General features: G+C 41.9%; 1 protein-coding gene across 6 annotated transcripts in view; it reads right to left on the reverse strand.

Annotated features, from left to right (window-relative positions):
• MCOLN2 (mucolipin TRP cation channel 2) overlaps nucleotides 1–15,142 on the reverse strand; it is a 62,921-nt gene that overhangs the window by 8,735 nt on the left and 39,044 nt on the right. For all 6 annotated transcript variants that reach the window (XM_060024600.1, XM_060024639.1, XM_060024633.1 and 3 more), the window contains 4 exons: nucleotides 13,883–13,995; nucleotides 12,544–12,693; nucleotides 11,277–11,378; nucleotides 11,051–11,173 (listed from right to left, as the gene is read on the reverse strand). In XM_060024600.1, coding sequence (XP_059880583.1) covers nucleotides 11,051–11,173; nucleotides 11,277–11,378; nucleotides 12,544–12,693; nucleotides 13,883–13,995 — 488 coding nt within the window. The remainder of the gene's footprint in view (nucleotides 1–11,050; nucleotides 11,174–11,276; nucleotides 11,379–12,543; nucleotides 12,694–13,882; nucleotides 13,996–15,142) is intronic.

Below are 15,142 nucleotides of genomic sequence, written 5' to 3' on the forward strand. Positions count from 1 at the left end.
AAGAAATCAAAGAGGAAATCAAAAAATACCTAGAAACATATGACAATGAAAACATGACGACCCAAAACCTATGGGATGCAGCAAAAGTAGTTTTAAGAGGGAAACTTATAGCGACACAATCCCATCTTAAGAAACAAGAAACATCACAAATAAACAACCTAACCTTACACCTAAAGCAATTAGAGAAAGAAGAACAAAAAAGCCCCAAAGTTAGCAGAAGGAAAGAAATCATAAAGATCAGATCAGAAATAAATGAAAAAGAAATGAAGGAAACGATAGCAAAGATCAATAAAATTAAAAGCTGGTTCTTTGAGACGATAAACAAAATTGTTAAACCATTAGCCAGACTCATCAAGAAAAAAAGGGAGAAGACTCAAATCAATAGAATTAGAAATGAAAAAGGAGAAGTAACAACTGACACTGCAGAAATACAAAGGATCATCAGAGATCACTACAAGCAACTGTGTGCCAACAAAATGGACAACCTGAAAGAAATGGACACATTTTTAGAAATGCACAACCTTCCAAGACTGAAACAGGAAGAAATAGAAAATATGAACAGACCAAACACAAGCACTGAAATTGAAACTGTGATTCAAAATCTTCCAACAAACAAAAGCCCAGGACCAGAGGGCTTCACAGGTGAATTCTATCAAACATTTAGAGAAGAGCTAACACCTATCCTTCTCAAACTCTTCCAAAATATAGCAGAGGGAGGAACACTCCCAAACTCCTTCTACGAGGCCACCATCACCTTGATACCAAAACCAGACAAGGATGTCACAAAGAAAGAAAACTACAGGCCTATATCACTGATGAACATAGATGCAAAAATCCTCAACAAAATACTAGCAAACAGAATCCAACAACACATTAAAAGGATCATACACCATGATAAAGTGGGGTTTATTCCAGGAATGCAAGGATTCTTCAATATACGCAAATCTCTCAATGTGATAAACCATATTAACAAATTGAAGGAGAAAAACCATATGATCATCTCAATAGATGCAGAGAAAGCTTTTGACAAAATTCAACACCGATTTATGATAAAAACCCTGCAGAAAATAGGCATAGAGGGAACTTTCCTCAACATAATAAAGGCCATATATGACAAACCCACAGCCAACATCATCCTCAATGCTGAAAAACTAAAAGCATTTCCACTAAGATCAGGAACAATACAAGGTTGCCCACTCTCACCACTCTTATTCAACATAGTTTTGGAAGTTTTAGCCACAGCAATCAGAGAAGAAAAGGAAATAAAAGGAATCCAAATCGGAAAAGAAGAAGTAAAGCTGTCACTGTTTGCAGATGACATGATACTATACATAGAGAATCCTAAAGATGCTACCAGAAAACTACTAGAGCTAATCAATGAATTTGGTAAAGTAGCAGGGTACAAAATTAATGCACAGAAATCTCTGGCATTCCTATACACTAATGATGAAAAATCTGAAAGTGAAATCAAGAAAACACTCCCATTTACCATTGCAACAAAAAGAATAAAATACCTAGGAATAAACCTACCTAAGGTGACAAAAGACCTGTATGCAGAAAATTATAAGACACTGATGAAAGAAATTAAAGGTGATACAAACAGATGGAGAGATATACCATGTTCTTGGATTGGAAGAATCAACATTGTAAAAATGACTCTACTACCCAAAGCAATCTACAGATTCAGTGCAATCCCTATCAAACTACCACTGGCATTTTTCACAGAACTAGAACAAAAAATTTCACAATTTGTATGGAAACACAAAAGATCCCGAAGAGCCAAAGCAATCTTGAGAATGAAAAACGGAGCTGGAGGAAATCAGGCTCCCTGACTTCAGACTATACTACAAAGCTACAGTAATCAAGACAGTATGGTACTGGCACAAAAACAGAAAGATAGATCAATGGAACAGCATAGAAAGCCCAGAGATAAACCCACACACATATGGTCACCTTATCTTTGATAAAGGAGGCAGGAATGTACAGTGGAGAAAGGACAGCCTCTTCAATAAGTGGTGCTGGGAAAACTGGACAGGTACATGTAAAAGTATGAGATTAGATCACTCCCTAACACCATACACAAAAATAAGCTCAAAATGGATTAAAGACCTAAATGTAAGGCCAGAAACTATCAAACTGTTAGAGGAAAACATAGGCAGAACACTCTATGACATAAATCACAGCAAGATCCTCTTTGACCCACCTCCTAGAGAAATGGAAATAAAAACAAAAATAAACAAATGGGACCTAATGAAACTGAAAAGCTTTTGCACAGCAAAGGAAACCATAAATAAGATGAAAAGACAGCCCACAGAATGTGAGAAAATATTTGCAATGAAGCAACTGACAAAAGGATTAACCTCCAAAATTTACAAGCAGCACATGCAGCTCAACATTGAAAAAGCAAACAACCGAATCCAAAAATGGGCAGAAGACCTAAACAGACATTTCTCATAAGATATACAGATTGCCAACAGACACATGAAAGAATTCTCAACATCATGAATCATTAGAGAAATGCAAATCAAAACTACACTGAGAAATCACCTCACACCATTCAGAATGGCCATCATCAAAAAATCTACAAACAATAAATGCTGGAGAGGGTGTGGAGAAAAGGGAACCCTATTGCACTGTTGGTGGGAATGTAAATTGATACAGCCACTATGGAGAACAGTACGGAGGTTCCTTAAAAGACGACAAATAGAACTACCATACGATCCAGCAACCCCACTACTGGGCATATACCCTGAGAAAACCACAATTCAAAAAGAGTCATGTACCAAAATGTTCATTGCAGCTCTATTTACAATAGCCAGGACATGGAAGCAACCTAAGTGTCCATCAACAGATGAATGGATAAAGAAGATGTGGCACATATATACAATGGAATATTACTCAGCTATAAAAAGGAACGAAACTGAGTTATTTGTAGTGAGGTGGATGGACCTAGAGTCTGTCATACAGAATGAAGTAAGTCAGAAAGAGAAAACCTAATACCGTATGCTAACACATATATATGGAATCTAAAAAAAACAAAAACAAAAAGGTCATGAAAAATCTAGGGGCAAGATGGGAATAAAGACACAGACCTACTGGAGAATGGACTTGAGGGTACGGTGAGGGGGAAGGGTAAGATGGGACAATGTGAGAGAGTGGCATGGACATATATACGCTACCAAACATAAAATAGATAGCTGGTGGGAAGCAGCCGCATAGCACAGGGAGATCAGCTGGGTGTTTTGTGACCACCTAGAGGGGTGGGTTAGGGAGGGTGGGAGGGAGGGAGACGCAAGAGGGAAGAGATATGGGGACATATGTATATGTATAACTGATTCACTTTGTTATAAAGCAGCAACTAACACACCATTGTAAAGCACTTATACTGTAATAAAGATGTTAAAAAAATAAAAAATAAAAATAAATTCCAGAACAACAACAACAAAAAGACAAGGGACAGTATCTAATCTGGGTTTCTAAATGGTAACCACGGCTTGTGAAGATCTCCTAGAATGAGAACAGCCCAGGGCCTGGATGCCAGTGAGAGTGAGTGCAGGGGCCCAGGACTGCAAGGAATCCACAGGAAACTGAGGAGGAAACTGGAGAGAAAGTAAGTCCAGAAGGGGGCGGGGGAGGGATCTCTGCTGGACTCAGTTCTAGACGAGGTGAGTTTGAGGGGCCAGGTAGAAGCGGTGACATGAGGTAGTTAGCTGGAGGCTGACTGAACACGTGACAGCCCTGAGGGGCAGAGCTGAGCAGGGGCCGGTGTGGAATGTCCCCGGAATCCCTCAGCCCCCTTCTGGCTTACGTGGTTGACAAATGACTGCCGCATCGACTAAAAGCAAACATCAGGTGCTTAATGAATGAACATCTCTGGGGTCAGAGGGTTAAATATTAGATGAATGCGAAAAACTTCTATGTCAAGAATGATAATGACTTAATAGGCAAAAGGCAATATAGTTTTCAGAAATGCAGATGCAACAAGTTACTGTAGAGTTGTGAACCAATTCTGTCCTCAGTGGTGGGGGCCTATACATCCATCAAGTCAGTAAGTGTGGCTTTGGGGGCAGCCAAGTCCCTCATGAATGTCTCTGGGACATTTCCAGTTGGCAGTCGTGCTACTAGCTCACATGCAACACAATAAAACCTCCTACCACCTGAACCCAGAAAACGTGCTGTCCTTCCAAATTTCCCTATTTCTGTCAGTGATTCCAGTCTCCTACCAAAGAAAAATTACTCCAGAATAATCAAGTGCTTAAAACTGTGTGTCGCTTATATGTGGAATCTAGAATATGACACAAAGGAACCTATCTACGAAGCAGACTCATGGACATAGAGAAAAGACTTGTGGTTGCCAAGGGGGAGGGATGGAGTAGGAGGTTTTGGTTAGCAGATGTAAGCTACTATATAGAGAATGGATAAACAACAAGGTCCTACTATATAGCACAGAGAACTATATTCATTATGCTGTGATAAACCATAGTGGAAAAGAATATTGAAAAAAGAATGTATATATATATATATATATATATATATATGTATGTATAACTGAATCACTTTGCTGTACAGCAGAGATTAACACAATATTGCAAATCAACTATATTTCAATTTAAAAAACACAAAACTGTGTGTTGAATCCATTTATCTTCGCTGCTCTACAATCCAATACGGTCTGTCTATTCCTATGATGCTTCTCTGACCCACTCGTTCTACTCCATAAAAAAAAAAAAAAAAAAAAAAAAAAAGGGACTTCCCTGGTGGCACAGTGGTTAAGAATCCGCCTGCTAATGCAGGGGACACGGGTTCAAGCCTTGGTCCGAGAAGATCCCACATGCCGTGGAACAACCAAGCCCGTGTGCCACAACTACTGAGCCTGCGCTCTAGAGCCCATGAGCCACAACTACTGAAGCCCATGTGCCTAGAGCCCGTGCTCTGCAACAAGAGAAGCCACCGCAATGAGAAGCCTGCGCACTGCAATGAAGAGTAGCCACCGCTGGCATGGACTTATACACACTACCAAATGTAAAACAGATAGCTAGTGGGAAGCAGCCGCATAGCACAGGGAGATCAGCTCGGTGCTTTGTGACCACCTAGAGGGGTGGGATGGTGAGAGTGGAAAGGAGACACAAGAGGGAGCAGATATGGGGATATATGTATATGTATAGCTGATTCACTTTGTTATAAAGCAGAAACTAACACACTATTGTAAAGCAATTATACTCCAATAAAGGTGTTAAAAAAAAGAGTAGCCCTCGCTCGCCGCAACTAGAGAAAGCCTGCACGCAGCAATGAAGATCCAACACAGCCAAAAATAAATAAATAAATGAATTTATAAAACAAAATACTGTATGTTGAATCCATTTATCTTCCTGCTCTACAATCTAATAAGGTCTGTCTGTTCCTATGATGTTTCTCTGACCCACTCTTTCTACTCCACTCTGATGTCAACACTTACATACTTATTACAGAAACCTCCAAGGAAGCCTTCTTTACTTCAGTTTCTTCAGCTTCCAGTCCAAGCTGCAGTAAAATCTAAACTTCAGAGAATATAGCCTTCAAGGTCATGTCTCTTGCTTAACAATATTCAAAGTGTGGAGGCAAAGCAGAAATCCAAAGCAAGAAGTTTGGAGTAAGGTTCCTCCTTTGTGTGGCCTCATTCCATCCCTTCATGGCAGTATTAACATCCTGTGTGTGCCCCCTTCTCTCACAACACCCAGCCATCTTCTCTGTCTTTAAATCATGGGATTTATTCTCTTCATCTGGTATGTTCGTTGTTGTCTGTGTCCGATGAAGCCAACGTTGAAGGGCCATTTCAAAGTCTGCATCAAGACAGACTGCCCTGGCAGCTCTAGTCTGCTCTCTGTGTCAGTAAGAACCACAGAGGAAACTACTGGTTGGTCTTCTGATTGTTCTCTACACGCTTCTCTGTACCCCAGCCAACAAGCAAACACCAGGTCCTACCCTCCCTGCTCCATGGCTGGATGCATGGGGTAAAGTCTGTAACCAAGGGAGGGTACATAAATGTACCCCAAACAAGAATCAGGCCCATGGTCTCTCTGAACAGCAGTACTAAAGTCGCTATCTACAGAGATCTGGAGGGAACATCCATCTGAGCAAATCACTTATTAATATGCAGATAACTTACCAGTAAGACAGCCAGTTCGCAGACTAAATAGTTTCCATCCCCACCACTAGCCTTAAGACAATGAAATTCAAGTTGGTTTCTATGGACGTCAATTACAACTCTGACAGCACCATTAATCATTCCTATTTCTCAGAGTTTCTTTTGGAATCTGGCCAATTCCTTTCTGTAGTGTCAAGAACCCCTACAAGTCTGTGTTTCGGGTTCCAGAATTGCAAGTTGGTGGGCACAAAGCAAATTCATCCCTTAGTTTCCTGTGTAGTTACTCAGAATCAGTCTAGACACAAAATCCATCTCAGCATTAATGTTATCCAGCTCCCTCTTCTCTGGGCATGTGAGATTTATTTTAACCCACCAAAAAGTTAAACAGAGACCCAATAAGGTAAGTCATTGGAACATACTCTATCATTTCGTCCCACAAGAAGTGGCTGTGAGCCAGTTCCAGTGGCCAAAATCCATAGTAGAAATCAGCTTTTAAAATACCCAAGGTGGAGAACAGTACGGAGATTCCTTAAAAAACTAAAAATAGAGTTACCATATGATCCAGCAATCCCACTACTGGGCATATATCCCGAGAAAACTCTAATTCGAAAAGATACGTGCACGCCAATGTTCATAGCAGCTCCATTTACAATAGCCAGGACATGGAAGCAACCTAAGTGTCCATTGACAGATGAATGGATAAAGAAGATGTGGTGTATATATATATATATATATATATATATATATATATATATAATGAAATATTACTCAGCCATCAAAAAGAATGAAATCATGCCATGTGCAGCAACATGGATGGACCTAGAGATTATCACACTAAGTGAAGTAAGTCAGACAGAGAAAGACAAATACTATATGATATCACTTATATGTGGAATCTAAAATATGATACAAATGAACTTATTTACAAAACAGAAATAGATTCACAGACACAGAAAACAAACTTATGGTTACCAAAGGGGAAAGGCTGGGTGGGGGGGAGAAATTAGAAATTTGGAATTAACAGATACATGCTACTATATATAAACCAGATAAACAATAAGGACCTACTGTATAGCACAGAGAACTATATTCAATATCTTATAATAATGTATAATGGAAAAGAATCTGAAAAAGAATACGTGTGTGTGTGTGTGTGTGTGTGTGTGTAACTGAATCACTTTGCTGTACACCTGAAACACTGTAATCAACTATACTTCAATAAAAAAAATTAGAGACTAAAAAAAAATACCCAAGGTAAGGAGAAATAAGGTCCTAATGCGCTTCTGGTCTAGAAGGACTGCATTCATAGGAAATTGTTTTTTGGTTCTTACAAGCTTGTAAGTCCTTGGAAAGCAGATACTGTTGTGTCTCTGTTTCTGGTTCATTCAGCAAACTTGCTGAGTCCTTACCATGCTCTATGCATCACACTCAACACGGGCAATACAAAGAGCAATAATCCATGGTCCCTGCCCTCCAAGAACCTGGGCTAGAAGAACCCGACAGTGTTTGGTGCATAGTAGACATTTAATAAATATTAAATGAATATTTCCGTAAAGGGTCCTCCCAGGTTCCAGAGGAACATAGTGAGAACCCAAGCATTTGTTCCACAAATGATAATTTTGCAGTTGAGCCAAAAAGAACTTTCATTTGAATGAAAACATAACCTGCAATGGCTTATGTCAGAGAATGACATAAAAATTTGCTTCAAGAGCTGGTGCTAAGAACCTCATGCAGCATTCAGATAAAACGTTTTAACCAGCTGATAGTTGTTTCGAATAAGAGAGGTGCTTGGCTAAAAGCAGAGGCCTTGAGAGCACAAATGTAACACGGGTGCTGCTGAACTTTTACCGAGGGCAGCAGCCAAGTCCAACGATTTTTCAGTGCTTTGCCTTCTCATCTGTAAAATGGGGACAATGAACGCAAGACAATGGTTTATTCCTCGGAAAGTCCTCGGGGAAACGTCAAAGCCACATGAGAGTAACGTTCCTCCTTCCCTCATCTTGAATTATTAAACATCAACAGTCTCCAGCCCGCCGTGCCCAGACATTTTGAAAGGGCGCTGTGCCAACACCCATTAGTGCTGGAGTCAACATTGGTGGGACACTTCTTGTATTTTTATACTCTTTCAGTTGAACCATTGAAATCTGATGTCTAACTGGAAAATTCAAAGCTGAAATGTGAGATTCCTGCTGCCATACAAACAGCAGGGTGAAATTCTAGTTTTCCCGATACCTCCTCTTCAGAGTTTTTTGTTTGTTTTTTTAAAGAAAGAGTTCGCTTCCACACCCAAGCTAGCTGTGGTTCTAGAAATTCTAGAAAATGCTCACTATGGTGCTGTTTTTCAAGGCTCCAGGCAATCCTGAAGGTCTTCTGATTCAACAGATACTGACTGACTGGCAGAACCTGAAAATTCCGACAAGTTGGGTTAATTTGGAGAGGGACGTGCAGGGGCAGTAAACATTTCTAACTTCAGACTCAAAGAAGAAGTAACACAGAGAAGAAAAGCACATAAGTCCAGATCCAGACTGAAGGTTTTCTCATGCTACTGACTAGTGCATTCACTGAATTAACTCAACTCCATTTCCGCAATATATCAGCCTGGCTAGAGCTGGGAGACAGAAGCCATAAACAGACCTGCTAGACAACCCCAGAGATACAGTTCTTATCTCTCTACTCCTCGGGGGGAGAAGTGAAAGGCTGGCATTAAGTAAGAGACACAAGTCAAGAGGTGAAACGTCCAATATGGCAGCCACCAGCTACAGGTGCCTACGGAGCATCTGATGCGCAGCCGGTCCAAAGTGAGATATGCTGTCGGGATAAAATACACACCACATCTCAAAGACTAAGTACCTAAAACAAGGAATGTAAAATATCTCAATGTTTTATATTGCATACAGGCTGAAGTAATATTTTAAACATATTGGGTTAAATAAAATATATAATGAAAATCAATTTCATTTGTTTCTTTAAAAATTTTTTTTTAATGTGACTACTAGAAAACTTAAAAGGATAGACATGGCTCGAACAGAACTGAACATATGAAAATGCAGTCAGACTCACAAAGCAAACAACATCATTGTTCACAAGGTAACCTTGATGCAAAGAAATAAGACTGATTACTTGGCTTTCCTCTCACGGCTGATCTACTCTTGAGTCAGACTGAATGCTCTCTTGTAATGGTCTGTTTTAGATAATACCAAGAAAAGAAGAAAAGCCCTACGGGGTATTGCTCAAAGCATGTGTATTAGGGTCAGGCAGACCTGGGTGTGCGTCCTATCTCTGCCATTCACTAACTATACAACCTCAGGAAAATTAACATATTAAGATCGCTATTTTCTGTCAAAGGAAATTTCCCCGCAGGGCTACTGGAAGGGTTAACCTAGCAAGGGAGGTAAAGAACATGGGCACCATATCTACCTAGCACACAGCACTTCAGAATGGTAGCTAGTTTAGTGAAATTCAAGCAACATTTTCTGAGCACCCTCCAAAATAATGATGGCGTAGGGAAGGCGGAGGGCAGCGGAGATAGGACCGCTTGATTCACGGGCCTCGGAGGCTCAGTATTTATGCCGCGTGGCGCAACACTGCCCTCTAGTGGCAAAAATGTGGCAAAGCATCCAGACCATAAAAGAAGCGAGGAAGAAAAATGTACATTTTCCTGGGCACTAAGACAGTTCTCCGGATCAGAGAGATAACATCGAAGAACAATTTTTACTCATGAGTCACCTTTAAAGCAGTGGAATGGAACTGGAAAGCAATAAGATTACCAAGATTTACTAGTAACCCAGAGATTAGCACTTTGTTGATTATACAGTTTCTCAGATAGGAAAACGGTAATTCTCTTTGGCCATATTAAATGAAACACTTAAAGAGGAGCAAGCCTGGGTGGATGCCAAGTTACTAAGATTTATTTTAGTAGGACAATACCGAACGTTTAAGTTTTGTGGACTGCTCGATTTTTGTGAAGAGTTTGTAAACTAGATTTGACTGTGTTTTGTTTAATGCAACGATCAAGGTCAAAACTTAAGGCTGAGCTGTTATACCAGCATCATTATATTTTTAATTCTCTCCTGGTAGAGCACCTAAGCCAAGATAACAGTACTCTGGGCTATTGACGAGATTAAATGATAGAGAAGAGAGAAATGCTTAGTATAGCATCAAGTGTTAGCTGCTATTAGCTTTATTTTTGTTGTTTCTGTTGTTCCGACTGCCAGAGGCCCAGGGAAGAAAAACTGTGAGATGCAGTCATTGCTTTTACTTTTTTTGGTTTGAAAACAAGGCCTACTTCATTTCATTTCCTGCTATATCTTTGAATCAAATTTATCATTTTAAAACAAGAACAGCTGAACATAACTTTGATGTCCTTGAGCTTATGATACTGACTGAAGTCCAGCAATAGTTTAGAATTCAGATACTGACCTTTAATAAGGCACTAAGAGGACACTGAAATCAAAACCACCTGCAAAGGCAAGATGTGTTATCATTTTAATCATAAACCTAACATGGTCATTCTGACCAGTCTTTATCCTCCTCCAGTCTCCTCAGTTAACTTGGATGAAAACCTTAATATTTTGAATTAGAAAGATTTTGTAATACTTTTCCTCATTTAATTTTCATTTTTATTACAGTGATCTCACGTCCAAACACTTCTTACTTGGTGACAGGCTGGGTTCATATGTGACCCCTTAAGCCAGACCCAGACAACCAGGAAATGTGCTTTCTGGTTCCCTGCAGTTCTTCTTTCAATATCTCGAAGCCACTTCAATATCCGGAAAAGGGAAAGAAAAAGAAAACCGATGCAAAGATACATGCTTACTGATGTCCAGGTTATGTGCTGGAGAAAAGTGGGATGAAGGTCAGTGCTGGAAACCCACATTTAAGGGTCTCAAGTGCTTCACGTGTAGAAGGAAGAATGAGGCTACACACCTTGTCATGATATGGTCCTAAGACAATCCAGCCGCAGAAGGTGTAACCCAGATAGATCATACCGGCACATGCGCAGAAGCGAAGAACTTTTGGCAGTGAGGCTTGCATTGTTAAAATGAGCACCTGAAAAAAATCAGCACAATGGGGGGGAATTAAAAAGTAGTTACTAGAGCCCAAAGAAATGGACCTCAACCCCAGTGGTGCTACCCAACAGCCACATCCTTACATTATATGCTTGGAAGTAACCCAAGTATCTGATGACGCCAACCCAGACAAAGAGCGTAGATGTTCCAAGCAAAATGCTGCACAGATCGTAATTTGTGAGATTCTAGGGAATGAAAAAAACAGGCATGAGTAAAATATTCTACTCCACTCAGCTTATGAATCTCACTTTAAACTGACAAGAAGGGACCGCCTGCCTCTCTACAGTGATTCTGAGAGTTTTCACACTGAAGAAGGAAATAATACAGAGCACAAATTCCAAATGTGTTCTTCATTTCCTTTTAGTATTAAGACTGGTTGAACTGAATTCTTAGTCAAATAGTATCCTGAAATAGAAATTGCATTTACCACTGACCTAGGCACTAAAGCACATAAACTAATGGTGTCTGTTAAATATCAAACAATACCTTTCAGCTACCTTTGAAAGAACGCTCCAGCGTGATTTGCCAACAGTTCCTGCTCTCAAGGACTCTAACTGAGGAGACGCACACACAAGCGTAATTCTAATACAATACGCTGTGTGCAGTGACACAATGCCGGGCTTGTCATGGAGGGCTTCCCGAGGGCGTGACCCCTGAGCAGTGCTGGGCCTGGAGGACAGGCTAGGGGAGTCTTGCAAGCAAACGGAGAGAGGCTGAACAGGGCCCAGTGCTGAGAGCTCGCAAGACGGGCCAGAGGGGCGGCACTGAAGGGTCAGGGAGAGCGAGGGCGGGAAGGGAAGGCAATGAGGCAGCTGCAGCGATCGAGGTCAGAGAGGAAGACGGCCTGAAGGAAGCCGAAGCAGTCAGGCTGGACAAGACGGAGGTACCTCGAGGTCAGGAGGGAAAGCTGGTAAGATTTGCTAGCTGACGGCAGAGCACGGAGGAGAGAAGTCAAGACTCAGGAGACTACATCGACTAAGTTACCCAAAGAGCCAGGCGCCTAGAGGCACTCAAATATTCCTGCCCTTGCGCCACCATCAGAGCCCCCATCACTCATGGATGGGCACCTCGGCTCTTGACGCGATGGTTTCAGGGGCCAGCTGCTGCTTTTGCAACTTAAACAAAAACAAAGCCCGCCCAAACCACCAGTCTTCTCCAACTTCAGTTCCTATTCTGAAGATGCTGTCAAGTTTCCTAGAGGCTATTCATAGGAGTATCACCTTCCACAGAACATCCGCTTCTTCGTTTTCCCTTCATGAGAAACCAAGTCAGAGGAGGCACTGCATATCTTACCGTATTTGAGACCATCCAGAAGAACAGAAAGAAGGTTTACCATGGGTTGCCGCTTACCTTGGCTTTAATTTCCATTTTTAATATGGATCCGATTATCGACATTAGGTCGCTGACAATCACCAGGATATACCATCTGTTGATGAACTCCCATTGGTCGGCGTTACACACACATCGCTTGTACTTCTCCAGGAAGAAATTTAAGAATCTCTGCGGCAAACATTTTAAAAAGCATTTCTTACAAACCCCACTGCCCTCTGGAAGGAGAAAAGCGCGAAACAGTGCTCTCGCCTGTCCAGAGACACGGCATTGCCTTTTCCAATGCGATGGATCCTCACTTGGAGGGTGGAGATTACAGCCCACACCTTCCTCCACCATCCACCCCAGCTAGAGGTGAGCATGCCAGTTAACTAAGTGACTCAAACACGCAATGCTGTGCTCTCACTCCAACAGACTCTTGTTGAAATAGCTAACACAGAGAACATTCCAAACACTTTACATATTTTCAACGCATTCAACCAGGCGACAACCCTACAAACTAGACACCATGGACACTTCTTTCCAGAGGAGGCAACTGAGACATGGGGCGGCCAAGCCAGGACTTGAGCGTAGGCGGTCCGGCCCCCGAGCGTGTGCTCCCAATGTGCCACCCTCGCGTCGGCAGAACCCAGACCCTGGCTTTGGATTCAGAATGTCAAGCGGCTTGTGGGGTGCGGGAGGGTGGCTAAGAGAAGTGGATATTTACAAAACAAATCGACACAGGCCAAGCCCTGGAAAAATAGGGCTTTCCTCTACATATGGTGTTCTGATGACTTCCTATGTCCACTGACCCCAGTCTGTATTTACGTACATGCCACACACCAGAATAAGATTTGTGGTGAGCTAGAGTAGACATTCACAAGAGCCCTAAAGGGTAAAAAGGTAAAATGAAACTCAGGGAAGAATTTTTAAACTAGTTTAAATAATAGAATAAAGTCTTTTATGCTTCATTAGAACCCATTTACCATGCCTCCCTGTCAGAATGAACTCTGATTTGAAGACAAAAGATGAAACCCGCCCATGTTATTACTCTGTTCTTAAGATCACTCCTGAATTTAAAAGGGTCTCATTTCTTCTGGAAGCATTCAAAAGCTTGACCATTCACCACTGTGCATCTGTGCTTATTAGCTCAGGCTTAAGCAGTTATGATCGTCTGATCCCACCTGACATGCCGGGAGCTTTGACTCACTCTCTACACTCCAGGTTGATAATGCCTCGTAGCGGGACCGTCACTCAAAGGAATCCAGTTCATTCAAGGGCCCCAGAAAGGGCAGGATGACCCAATGTCAAGGCCCCACTGTTTGGACAAACTGCAGGGGGAGGTCAGGAAGGGAGGGAGGAAATTCCGACACACACTTACCTTTCGTAACCTTAGACCCAGAACAATGGATCTTGTGCACAGAATAAGAGATGCCAAGCAAATCACGATGACAAATGCATCGAACACCAGGACATACTGAGTATTTTTCTGAACTGAGAAACGAAAACAGAATTCAAATGTCAAACACACCTTACTTGGGAATAATTTACAAACAAGATGGCAGCTGGAAAATAAGATCAAATGATAAACGCTTCAGCATCAGAAGCAAATCACACTGCACTCATTCAGAGGTTCACAAACAAGGTAATCATTCCCTGATGTCGAGTTATACATTTAAAAACATATAAATTCTTAAGAGATGTACTAAAGTGTATTCATAAATATTTACTATAGAGTGGAATTCAGTAGAAGGTGGTCCATTTGGGCTCCATTCAAAAGAGGCAAAACTACTGACATACTCTGAGTTCTTGCACATAAAAACAAACACCAAGTTCTCCATTAATGGGGGAACACACGTTTTAAAGTCCCACCACTCAGAATCCCCATTTTTGCTTCTCAACCTTACTCTGTACTTTCCCAGCAAAGAGTGCCCATTCAGTACGCTTTTTCTGCATGTGGGAAAAATCACTTCTCAGAGTGAAAGTAAGGAGAGTAGTAATCAGATTTTTGCCTTGGAACACAGTAACACAGGGAAGGTACTGGAAGAAGATGAAACTGTACCTTCGCTTCTCTCAGACTTCATGGTATTGTTCCAAATCCCAACCACGGCTCTCCCCTGCCCGGCCCCCGCTCACCCGCTGTGGTCTCATCAGCTGCCGCCTGCTGCTTTCTCCCGGCCCCCAGCTTCCCCACCCTGAGGCCACTCTCTTCCTCCTTCCCTGCTCCTACCAGGCACGGGAGCTCTCTCCCTCCCTCTCTCCTCTCTCTCTTTCTTGCCTCAGGGACTTTGCACATGCTGATCCCTCTGCCTGGAACAGCACCCCTCCCCATCACACGTGGGGATTATTCAGCCTTGGGTTTCAGACTGAGTATCTTCCTCCCCAGAACAGCACAGGACAATTCTCTAAATTCCCATCCCCATCAGCCCTCCCCCCAGTACCCTATCGTAGCCCTGTCCATAAGTATACACACCTACATCTCCATTTACTCCCCTCTGCTTGATGGTCACTGAACTTATAGTTGTGTTTTCAAAGGCAGCACAGCAAGGAGCACAGAGACAGTGTGAAATGAAAAAGGACACAGTCTCTGGAGCCTGAGACCTGGGTCTGAATCTCCAGCCTGCACTCAGAAGCTGTGGAG

The sequence above is a fragment of the Delphinus delphis genome, chromosome 1 (genome assembly GCF_949987515.2).
Source record: "Delphinus delphis chromosome 1, mDelDel1.2, whole genome shotgun sequence".
Classification (NCBI taxonomy): domain Eukaryota; kingdom Metazoa; phylum Chordata; class Mammalia; order Artiodactyla; family Delphinidae; genus Delphinus; species Delphinus delphis.